At 34.0% G+C, this 12773-nt stretch overlaps 1 protein-coding gene across 1 annotated transcript; it reads left to right on the top strand.

The window, feature by feature from the left end:
* Positions 1 to 354: 354 nt before the first annotated feature.
* LOC125661760 (uncharacterized) lies at positions 355 to 11612 on the top strand. Its single transcript, XM_048893920.2, has 9 exons — positions 355 to 1146; positions 1457 to 1544; positions 3949 to 4031; positions 4651 to 4824; positions 4942 to 5039; positions 6021 to 6160; positions 6545 to 6657; positions 7810 to 7961; positions 8100 to 11612. Exons 2-9 carry the CDS (start codon positions 1479 to 1481, stop codon positions 8303 to 8305), a joined length of 1032 nt encoding a protein of 343 aa, XP_048749877.2. The 5' UTR covers positions 355 to 1146; positions 1457 to 1478; the 3' UTR covers positions 8306 to 11612.
* Positions 11613 to 12773: the final 1161 nt, after the last annotated feature.

Here is a 12773-nt window from a genome sequence, read left to right on the forward strand (position 1 = left end):
TACAAATTGTCTCATAAGATAACTTATCAGACTCATAACTTCCACCAATTCAGTAAACAATCTGCTTTACTGAATGACAGAGTTTTGTGGGAACTTTTATATAAGCTCTAATATCCTCAATATTCCCAACCCGTTTCCCAACCATTTTTACAACAGTGGTCAACGACTGGCTCTATTGAAATGACTATAAGTTTAAAACTATGTGGAGCTGAAGACTCGTGTTTATACTGTTGGAAATGTATTGAATAGAGCTATTTAAAGGTATAATCATCCACGAAATCGTGCAAAACGTTATCGTGCTGTGTTACAATACACATTGCATATCGAACAACTCTCGTAAATGAATGTATGTATGGTGTCCTGATAGGGCCATTTGCAAAAGCGTGACTGCGCGTTAGTCACAACACGCCATCACGCCAACAAGCAACGCACCTTCGCGCTCTCACGCCAACAAGCAACGCGCCTTCGCGCAGACAAGCAACGCACCTTCGCGCTTTCACGCCAATAAGCAACGCGCCTTCGCGCTCTCACGCCAACAAGCAACGCGCCTTCGCGCAGACAAGCAACGCGCCTTCGCGCTCTAACGCCAACAAGCAACGCGACTTCGCGCCGTCACGCCAACAAGCAACGCGCTTTCGCGCCAACAAGCAATGCACCTTCACGCTAACACAACTTTACACAACTCGCCTTCGCGCCGACAAGCTTCGCGCCGTCACGCTAACAAGCAACACGCCTTCGCGCCGTCACGCCGACACGCTAACGCGATAAAAATTCAACCGGAAATCGAATACTGCGCATGTTGGGAAACATCACTACATGGAATTGCAACTCCCCAGAAAATTAAATTGTACCAGGAAACCAAATATTACACGTTCAGAGCTGAAAATTTAGCGTATAGGATATGGAAAAATACACATTTTTACATATTGATCAAGGATCTGATGCAACACGTAAGTAAAATTGTATGTCAATTTGTAAGTCTGTTATCGATTCATATTAATGAATAATGATTCATTGATTTGAAAAGCATATTTATCATAGATATTATGTTATAGGGGAAGATCTCATACGGGATTATTTCTTCGGGGGATACACAAACCTGGAAATCTGTGGCATTCTACAAATTAAGCATGAAGTTAAACTAAGGTACTTATTATTTTCATTTTTCCTTCACTCACTCAAAAATAAAAGTTCTCTTTCTTAAATGCATTGTGAAAGAGCAATTCTTGTTTCATACAGTAGTCCAAGGGTCTACTCCACGGACCTGACTTAACATCAGGAGAGTGACTTAACATCAGGAGAGTGCCCCCCCCCCCCTTCCCAAAGCACAACAAATACGACATTTGGATGTGGATTCCCTTGTGTGTGGAGGGGTGGTGTCTTGAAAGTCTTCTCCAACAATTTTGAGTGATTGACCCCATAGTGTATATGACTCATGTTTTTTGTACATTGATAGTCAAAGACATCTGAAGAGGATAATGGCCAAGATGGGTCTGAGGAGACGAATGGTACCAAACACAGAAGAAGCATATCAAGTTATCACGGTGGGGTTCTGATATCAAATTTCAATCCTCATTGTTTGAAGCCTTTGAAATTTAATATGTCATGAATTATAATGAATCTAAGCAATTTGAAAAAACCTTTTATAATGTTTTAACTTTGTAGATTTAACCATGAATAATGAATTAATTTAAACATGTTATAATTTCCTTGAATTTAATGTCATGTTTGAATTTGGTCTTCATTCTTATCTATAATTAAATTTTTATAGCTAATCCTTACATTTACTGAAATGGAATTAATTACTGAACATAATTTTAAGAAAATAGAAATTGGCACCATATTGATTAGTATTCAGTATACCTCTTTTTCTATAAGTTTATAAATTATATATATACTGTAGATAAGTTGCAGCCTTTTAGGTCATCCGGGTCACTCAGATGACATATTGCTATTGAACCCTGCCTACTGACTCGGTCTCTAACAAATGAAAATTTTCAACTTTCTCTTTAACAAATTGTACATGTACTATTGAGTCAATCTTAGCCTCTATATATAGTATGTGCCCTGTATGGGTATAGATATTAAAACATAAATTGTAAAAATTATTACCCAAAACATCCACTGCATCAATTTTTAAATCAAAATAGAAATAGAACCTGGGGCTTAACACAGGGTCCGGTGCCTTTTTAATTGGGAATTTTACGTCAAAAAACTGCTATTTTGGGAAAATTACTTGGACAAAATAATAATAATGCATTGTAGGTAAAACAAAAAAAACCATACAAACCCAGAACGCAGTAATTTATATATCGTGATTAAAGGTACATATGATCCAATATATATGTTGGATATAAATACAAATTAACGGTATTTTGTAAATAAAATGGGGGGGGGGGGGGACTTGATATATGTCATGTGTTTATATTTCATTTAGATTATGAGCGAATTCATGTAAAGGTGGTCTTATATATATCATATTAGATAACTCATTCCCAAGATGTTGCAGATTTACTATGCTTGTGAGCTGATAATTTGGGATTTTTCGATCAAAATCTTGGAAAAAACAGTTTTCAATTGGGACTGGGTCCTTTTATGGGACCCACATGCAAGGATATTAGCTTTGGAATTTATGCAATGTTCAAAGATTTTTTTTTTTATTTCTACCCCTTGGCATGTATCAGACAAACTGAGTATAAAGTAATGATGAGCAAGGAAACCTCTATCAAACATCGAAATTGTAAATTTTATGACTCCTTTGGTTAGGTGTCTTCATAGTGCCGAAGGCTTACAATGCCATATTGGTCATATAGTGAAAATGACTACAATTTTTTTTTAACACCTTCGTTTAAACATGAAATGAATGAAAACTAGACATAATTAGAAAGACTAAGTCAATCATTTAACAAATGTAAGTATTATTTTTATAAACATTAGAATGCAGGGGTTCACGATGGGTAATGGGGAGGGGGTGTTAGGAGAGTGTTGTCTAAATGGTCACATAGGGTTCATGTTTATAATGCTTGAAATCAACATCTTTACCCCTTCTGAAGTTAAATGAAAGCTGAAATATGATGTAGATGATATGAACGATTAAAGATCCTGTCAGCATACAGTGGCGGATTTAAGGGGGCCATCCCTAAAATTTTCAAATTTAAGGTAAATCGTGGTCTCTTGTTTAGAAAAATGTGAAGGATAAAAGAAGCAATAATTTCTTCCACTCTCAGAGCAATAAATGACAAAATCTTTTGATTTAACCCTTACAATTTGCATTATTTTATTGATTTCCCTCTATCAAAAATGACAGAAATTAGTAAAAATTACTACATAGGAGACATATTTGAAGCCCTGTAAAAGTTGCCCCCCCCCCCCAACTACAATTCCTGGATCCACCCCTGGGATAGTAAGTATAGTACTTTGGGAAAGAGTTTGAGCAAAGGCAATATCTGGTTTTTTAGTTGGCTAGCACATTGTATTGAAATTAATAAAGATTGAATGCAAATATTAAGTAGTGCTCATAGGGAAGTTATCTTATTTCTAAAACCTAAGGTGGGGGGGGGGGTATTCAATATACTTCAATGCTTTACCCCTGTTTACCATTGAATGAAAATTGACAAGAATTTTTTATAGACAATTTTTGTGAGAGTATACCAAACTTATAGATACCATATGTTTTGTACCAGATTTTCCAGAAAGAATCAAAGAAGCTTTTATGAAAACATGAGTCTCTCTGCAAACCTGTGCATGGTCTTTGATACTAAGATGACCAATAAGGCCTGCATGGGGCCTCTTGTTGTTAATAAAAGTACTTTATAAATGTATTCTGAAGATCTAAAAAGAAATGGTTAGATTCTTTTGCATTAAATACATGTACATGTATGAGTGTGTATAGATAAATTATATGCATCAATGGAACAATACATATTTCATGATTTATATTTACAAAAGGAAGAAATAAATGATAAAGGCTCGGTTCTTGGATGTAGAGGAATGCAGCGCAGGCTCTTGTCACATGGACTTGTGGTGTCGAGGTAAATTTGTTATATAGATTTAGTATTTTGTTTGTGAAATTACCTTATGGGGAGAATTAAAGTGAATTTAGCTAACAGGGATTTTTTTACCCCTGAATCCAGGGGCCAGGGCCTTCAAGTTTGGGGAAAATAATGATATTTGATTGAAATTGGGAAATTTGTTTCAAACAAATAAATAAGAAAAACAGGTAAGAAGTCAACCATTTGATATTTTATTATCAATGTGGCTTAAACAAGCTTTAATTTCTGGTCTTTGGCAGAGAAAAAACTGTCAAAAAGTTTTGTAACAGAGTGGCACCAAGGTTGGATGGCACCTCATGGCATATTCTCATCAAAGCATCCATCATTTGGGAATTTTAAGGCATCATTTTGGGAAAAATACCTGCTCTTTAGCATTGGAAATGGGGCCAAATTTCGGCCCTCTACAGACCCTAGAAAAATTCCTGGCTAATTTAAAGCTCTCCAGGTGATAGCATATTTATGGCCTAATTAATGCTCGGTCAAGATAATGTGCTTCAAATTATAATCCACATATAACTGGAATTATATACATGTAGCACTAGTCATATATACATGTCTGTTTAAATTTAATACAATAGTTTACCTACTTTGAATATAGAGAAAGAGTTGCCTATATTCAAAATGTGGTAGATCCAATTAGGGTCCAAGAAAGAAGGCAAAAACATCTTAGAAGGCGTGTATACCACAACAAGGGACCCAATTATTTGTTACATGTCGACGGCTACGACAAACTGAAAAGATTTGGGTTTGCCATTCATGGATGTGTTTGTGGGTATGTCAATTACTTTTCACAACTTAATTATTATTAATGTCTACTCTCTATTGACAAATACAACTCAGAATACCTGAGTCACTTTATTCACCGTGTATGCATGATTTTTTTTATTAGATTTTCAAGACGAGTCTTGTGGTTGAAAGTAGGAAGATCAAATAATGACCCAAAAGTCATTGCTTCATACTTCTTGGATTACATAAGAGAAATCAAAGGTAATTGTTTTGGAATGTAACATTGTACAAGTATGGCAAGTGGTTTTACTATTTATTCGAGAAAGATATCTTTTCAATTTTGAGATATATCTCTTAAAGTTAGAGATATCTCATAAGTTAAAGAGATATCTCTTAAAGTCAAAGACTATATCTCTTTAAGTTAAAGCGATATCTCTTTATGTTAAAGAGACATGCAAAAGAACTTTAAGAGATATCTCTTTTAGAAAATGTAATCTCTTAAACTTTAAGAGATATTTCTGAAAGTTAAAGACATTACCTCAATAAACTGACTACAATTATTACTCCCATATTTGTCTTTTGTATGTCGTAATAAGTGCACAGTCAAAATGGCTGAACACATAGAGGAGGTTGTCTCTACCGTGTTGATCTAGTAGATTTGTTGGACAAAGTAAATCAAAAATTGTAAATATGTACAAGATGTATATATTTTACATTCATACATGTGTGCACATCGAAAGCTGAAAATGCCTGCTTCTTGTCACTTTCAATTTCTATCATTTAACACAATTTTGGCATGCTTCTGCTCTGGGAAGCATTCCATGTGCATTGAAGAATAATTTTTGAAAATAGAGAGATGTCTCTTTCAATTACAGAGATATCTCTTTGAACTCGAAGAGATATCTTTTCTGTTTTAAGAGATATCTTGCATTCAAAATCTTATAAATTCAGATATTTCTTAAAGTGAAGGAGATATCCCTTTAACTTAAAGAGAGAGAGATCTTTATTTTAGAGATATCTCTCAAACTTAGATGAATATCTCTCTAATTTAAAGAGATATCTCTTACTTTAAAGAAATGTCTCTGAACGTAAAAGAGATCTGTCTTTTTTAATAAGTAGTAAAACGGCTTGCCATATACAAGTTTCATTTCAATTCAGTTTGCAAATATATGTATTGTTGATTGTAATTTACAGTGTTATTTAGTGATGGATACATGTAATCTCAAACTATCAATTGAACAGGGGTACCTAGGTGTATTCGTTCAGATGATGGGACAGAAAACTGCATAATTGCAGATATTCAGAGGGCATTTCGGTGGCATCATGATGATGATATGGCAGGGGAGAAGAGTTTTCTGACAGGATCATCACCAGCAAATCAAGTGATTATATATATACATGTATATAGAAGCTTATATAGTAATAAATAAGGATTGGATTTTTATGTCATCAAAATTCACACAATACTGATACTCCTAATACTTGCTAAACTGATGTATGTTTGCATTTTCTAAGCTTACAGTTTTTAGTCACCACCAATGCAGAAAAAGTTTCACTTTAGTTCACCTGAATTGAGTTCAAGTTCAAGTGAGCTTAATTAAGTTCTGATCATGAACCTGTTGTCTCCAGCATCAGTTTGTATAGTTGTCTGTAAAATTGTGACATTTTCAACTTTTTCTGTGAACCACTAAGCCAGTTTCAACTAGTTAAAAAATGTTCGGTGAGTGATTTGACCCATGGGCTTAAATATACATATTTTGTTTCAGAGAATAGAACGATGGTGGTTGTCTAACAGGCAAGGAGGAGGGCAGTTTTGGATAGAGTTCTTTAACAACCTGGAGCAATTAGGGAAGTTTTCCACCTCAAATCCTATTCAAATGCAAGTTTATCTTTTAAAAAGCTGGTCATTTTTATTTTACACATGACAAGGTTTTCTTCTTTAAGTGATTTGAGTTGTTCTTATAAATTTTGAGTCTAACTGCTCAATTGTAGCTCTATAACTGGTACGTACAATAAAATTTGGTTAGCCACACGTACATGATTTCATCTTTGGTAAAGCTTTTGGATCGAGCCCCCTTCCCCATGAGGTTTTTGTTTTAAGGTATATTTTTATCCCCCCCCCTTTTTTTTTAAAATAAGGGGGCATATTGTTTTGAACCTCTTGATGGGTCAGTTGGTCAATCTATAGACCAAGTGTCAAATATCAGATTGCATTGCTTGATATTTACAAAATTTGGTACAGTGGTTAGTCCTATAGAGTAGGTGACACCCATTGATTTTCAGGTCACACGATCAAGGTCAAACTGCTAGTCATAAGACCATTTGTTGTCAACTCTATTTCTGACTCCTGTGCTTGATACATGCAGTTACTAAACTTGATACAGTGGTTGGTCTTGGAGAGCAGATTTTCAGGTAACATGGTCATGGGATAGGGTTAATTTAACTGCTGGTCTTAGAATTACATGTTGTCTGCTCATTTATATCTAACAATCCTTTAATTACCTAAACTTAGAACACTGGTTGAAGATGATTCCCATTTGGATCTTCATGCCACAAGTTCAAGCTCTTAAATCCAAATGATGAAAAAATTCATCATCTTCAGAAATCAATGCTTGTTTGGCATTCATACAAAATTGACTTCACTTGGCATCTGATTTGTTTTGGAACTACTACCAATTCAATGATACCCTGTGTATACATGCACTTATTTAATAGCCCCTTTCAATTTTGCACAAGGAGACATATTTGTTTCTTAAATATTTCTTATTGTTTATATGTTCAAAAAGCCAAAACGAACATTGTATACTTGTCAGAACTTGGCATCTTCCAGGACAAGGGCTCTATGAGCCCTCACCAGGTTTTCTCCCTTCCACTATTAAGCTAGGTTCACCTTTAATTTCTGTTTGTACATATAGTAAGTGATATATATTTTTAAAAAAATATTTTTATGCAATCGTATAAAAATGATGAATAAGGAGTTATCATAAATTGTACAATTTTAACATTGTTTCTTTTTTGCATTGTATTTCAGTGAATGTCTTAGATTCTGTTTCACCAAACTTGTGCAGGATGATCTGAACAAATGTGCTCAAGAATGGAATCAACACAGGATGAGACACACTAAATCTGCTGAATTGCCTGGAGGAAAACCAGACTTAATGTTTTATGTTCCTCAGCTATATGGTAGGTGTTTAAATTTATTCCCACAATACTGTAGGAGATGCATCAGGATATATCATGTAACTTTCTTTCCTCATATTCTACTACCAGCTTTACATTAGTAAACTGAATTTATTGTACAGGTACATGTTTTATTTTTAGATACACTTGATTACAAAATTGAGATTGACGAAGCTGATGTTGATGCTGCTGAAGACTTCTGTGTTCGACAGAGTGCCTCTGGATGTCTGGAAGAATTTGAAGTAGAATGTAAAAATATCCTGTTGGAAAACTCATGGTCACATCCATCCAATCATAAAGAAGCCCTTGCATTGTACGAATGGCTCATATCCTATTATGGTGCTTGAACAGTTTAATTCTATTGTCAATAGATTTATTATCCTTTTCAATTTCATTCATGGAAGATTTTTGGCAGACCTTTTTTTTTTTTTTTTTAGCTCACTTTAGCTGAAAGCTCAAGTGAGCTATACTGATCACCTTTTGTCTGTCTGTAAACTTTTCACATTTTCATCTTCTCCATAACTGCTGGCTCAATTCAATCAAACTTTGTATAAATCACCCATGGATGAAGGGGGTTTGAATTTATTCAAATGAAGTCCCCTTCAAAGGGGAGATAACTAAAAAAAATGCAAAAATAGGATAGGGTCATTTAAAAATCCAGAGAGCTACTGGGCTAGAAAAGTTCTTTACACGAAAGCTTCCTGATATAGCGTACATCAAGTGTGTAAACATCATGCCCCCCCCCCCCCCCCCCCAGGTTAAGGCCACAATAGGGAATCAAAGTTGTATATATGAGTATATATGGAAAATCTTTAAAAAAAATTCTTTTCAAAAACCATAGGGCCAGAAAAATGGAAATTACATGAAAACTACCTAGAGTAGATCCAACTTTTTGTAAGTCATAAATCCCATGTAGGGGTAGGGTGTAGCCACAATAGAGGATGAATGTTTTATGTTGATATATAGAAAAAAATCTTTGAAAATACCTCTTCAACTATTTCATATTTTGTGTATACTGTACCTTCTTTGAGGAAAGACCTTTCATGTGATGCGATGGCGTGATCTTGTAACATTGACCTGGAAGTTTGACGTATTTTAAATAAAATTTGACCTATTCAATATGTCCTGAAGGTAGATTTTTCATATTTTGTTCATTTTATATCATGACCTTTGACATTGAACTTTCGAGTTTAACCTACTTTTAAAAAAAAACCCATAACCTATGAAATATATCTGGAGCTATTATAGTTGGGCCCTTTCATTTTTTGTAGATAGATTCTTTATGGCAACACCTTATTTTGTGAACACTGACAATGGAGTTGGACCTACTTAAAAATAATCTGACCTATTGAATATCTCCTGAACTATTTAAGATATATCTTTCATAAGTTGTAAAGAAATTTTTCATGACAATACCTTTTTTTCATAAATGTACTATAATCTTGTGACCTTGAAATTTGACCTACTTTTAAGGAAATGTAACTTATAAAATATTTTCAGAAGTATTCCAGGTATAGGGTGTCACATATTGAATTTAGATTCTTTATGACAAGATGACCTTGTAATACAATCATATTTGATCTTATGACTTTGACCTACTTAAAAATCTGACCAAGTCAATATTTTCGGAATCATATAAGGAAAAGCTTTTATATTTGTATATAGATTTTTATGGCAAGACATTGATTTACTTCAGTGTTTGACAATGACCTGGATGTTTTACCTACTCTTAATGAAAATCTGACCTATTGAATATCTCCATAAGGGCATTTGCTGTCATTTTATCACCAAAAACTGAATTAAATTAAAATTGCTCCATGTTATATATTTCAGTAATAACAGCAGTGTTTAATTATTTCAAACACTTGTTAACATCAAAGCAAGCAAATGAATATGTGATTTTGGTGATTAAATGATCATTGCCTTGCAAGACACTAATTCTTCCTTCTATATTTCTTTACACTAAAAGTGTGTCTAACATAGTTTCATTAGATTTTTCTTGTATTTGTACAAAATAAATTTTTTTATTGTCATTAATATACACATGTATTCCTATGCCATTGAGAGATTTTGAGAGAGAAAAAAATTGCCATCACTTTCACAGCTAATGTCCCTTTAAAATAAAGCTTTCATAATTAAGTCTCCCAAACGAAGTTTGGAGACTTATTGTTTTTGCTCGGTTCTTATTATTCTTCCGCTTCTTCTTTCTTGCACCCAAAACTTTCTGTCACCGTTCTCCATAACCAGTTGATGGAAGTAATGGATATTCAAGGATCTGATAGGCCAATGTACCTAGATGTGCAGAAATGTTTTTGTTTTCAGATAGAAGGGGGTTAGGGTACATTTTGGGGGATCAAATGGGGGTGGATTTTCAAAACTTTATGAGGAAAATCAATTCCAAAATTCAACAGATATAACTTGCTAAATATGATAGAGTCCCGGGGTCTTCAGAAATGAATAGAGAATGACAGAGCCTACAAATTAGTATTAAGGTCAAGTGACTCCAATGACCTTGACCATGAAGAGAGAAACTGGTAAAACTTTAAAACCAGGACTAATAGCGACATTGGATCTTCAGAAATGTAAAGAGGATGAGAGGACTTACAAACTAGTATGAAGGTCAAGTGACTCCAATGACCTTGAACATACAAACTCATATAATTTTAGAACTGGAATAGATAGAGACATGTGATCTTCAGAAATGATAAGATCTACAAACTAGTATCAAGATTAAGGGACTCCAATGACTTTGACTTCTGACCTTAGATCATAAACTTAATATTACTTGAGAAGCGGGTCTGAGAGTGATATGGAATCTTAAGAAATGATGAAATCTACAAATCAGTATAAAGGTAAAGTGACTCCAGTGACCTTGACCTCTGACCTTGAACATAAGTCTGGTATAACTTTCAAACTAAGACTGATGGAGACATGGAATTTTCATAAATGATAAAAGGGTGTTGTGACCTACAAACCAGTTTCCCCGTGACCTTGATTTAAAAAACTTGTATAACTTTAGAACCAGGACTGACAGAGACATGAGATCATCAAAAATGATGAGAGAATGTTGGGACCTACAAAGTAGGAGCAAGGTCAAGTGTCACTAGCTTTACTGAAAGAAAATGGGGATTTTTTGAAAAATTTCAATATGAAAGTCTTTGTGATGTACATTATTTAAATGGAAGTTAACATTGTCATGAATTTTGTCAAGGGAGGAAAGTAGTAGTGCTAAAAAAGGGCACTTTTATACAGCCAGTACTTCGTTTGGGAGACTTTATAATCGGAAGATTATAATAATATCGTGTTTGTATATAGATTTCATAGGGTAAGGTTTTCCGTATCATACCATGGTCTTTCCAGAACAAGATCTTGTTGTCATATTTGTGTTGAGGCAATTCAGTGTTGTGTCAATTCTTTTCAGTTATGTTGTGATCCTTTGGAGCTAGGTTGGGGTCACAATATGGGGTCAAAATTTTTCATGGGAATAAAGATTAATAAGAAAATCTTTGAAAAGTCACAGCAGCTGAACAACAGCAGGGCCAAGGTGACTCAGGTGAGCAATGTGGCCCATGGACCACTTGTTTGTTTGTGTATGGATTTTTTAAGGATTTCTTTTTTAAGTTATCTTAGAAAAATAAAATTAATTCAATGTCACATCTCTTTTTGTTATATTTTTAATTTTTATGCCAAATAAGTATTGGGATATATATAGTTTGGAAAGCTGTGCCAACTGATGAAATACATGTTGACCTTTATATTGATATAAGCATGTTGAATTTGAAGGAAAAAATTATACTAATATACATGTATTAATCCCTTATTCTGCACTAGGGCACATTTGCAATCAGAGTGACATAAAAATCAAAGCTAATTCAAAAATATTTTAACAAGCTTTAATACTTCAAGTGGTCATTAAACAAAAGACAGAGGTAAGCAGATCACATGATTTCAGCTCTGACAATATCTTGTTTTCATTACCATCATTAAAAAATGGTACTCCTGTATTCTCAAGAAGTCTGAAGTACTACATTAATGGTTTTAAAATCAGAGGTCAGAGATCAATCTATCCTCAAAGATAAGAAACATACATGTATTTTCTTCACCCTTTCTGGATGGACATTAAAAGATGCAAGGTAATCATCACGAGTCAAGACACTTGACTCTTATGATCTGTAAATGAGTGATCTACATGTATGGCAACAAACAAAGGGAATTACAGCGAAATTACAAAGACCGGTTGAGTTTTCAATTGCCTGCTGGATTGATCATTATACTTTACAATTTGGTCAGCAAAGTATCACATTTGGTCTGAATTTTGGTCACAAAGTTACTCGGGTATGACAAAGAATTGACCACTCTTTTTTTTCTCGGTGTGAGTGACAACCCTGTAAATAAGATGTTTTAATGATTATTTTGTGTAAAGAATTTCTCTAATTGTAAAGGTTAATAATTTCTTTATTTATTTCTTCAGATTTAAAATATCTCCCATCATATTTTTTTTCATGGTTATATATAAGCTGAATAGGTGTTGTAAAATTCTCAAAGGTAGATGTGCACTAACCAACCCTACAAACTATAAATAGAATAGAAGACCGAACCTAAATGGTTAGCTATAATAACAAGAATTCTATTGGTCAGAAACAGTATACAATAGAAGAGTATTCTGGAAGTTTTCTTTGTGTGATAGGAATGGACCAACCTCAAAAACAGATTGACAAACAGATGAATGGTGTACATTCTGAGATGTCTAATTAATTTTTTAAAGTGAAATTGATGAGAGTTTAGTAAAGTTCAGTTTAATCAATAATCCAAAAA

The sequence above is a fragment of the Ostrea edulis genome, chromosome 7, assembly GCF_947568905.1.
Source record: "Ostrea edulis chromosome 7, xbOstEdul1.1, whole genome shotgun sequence".
Taxonomy (NCBI): domain Eukaryota; kingdom Metazoa; phylum Mollusca; class Bivalvia; order Ostreida; family Ostreidae; genus Ostrea; species Ostrea edulis.

Bases quoted from the DNA above. Each gene is read 5' to 3' on its own strand.
- LOC125661760 (XM_048893920.2), top strand. From the start codon at position 1,479: ATGGCCAAGATGGGTCTGAGGAGACGAATGGTACCAAACACAGAAGAA. The intron at 1,545-3,948 runs GTGGGGTTCTGA...TATTTACAAAAG, and splicing joins AAGCATATCAAGTTATCACG to GAAGAAATAAATGATAAAGG. The intron at 7,962-8,099 runs GTAGGTGTTTAA...TTTTATTTTTAG, and splicing joins TTATGTTCCTCAGCTATATG to ATACACTTGATTACAAAATT.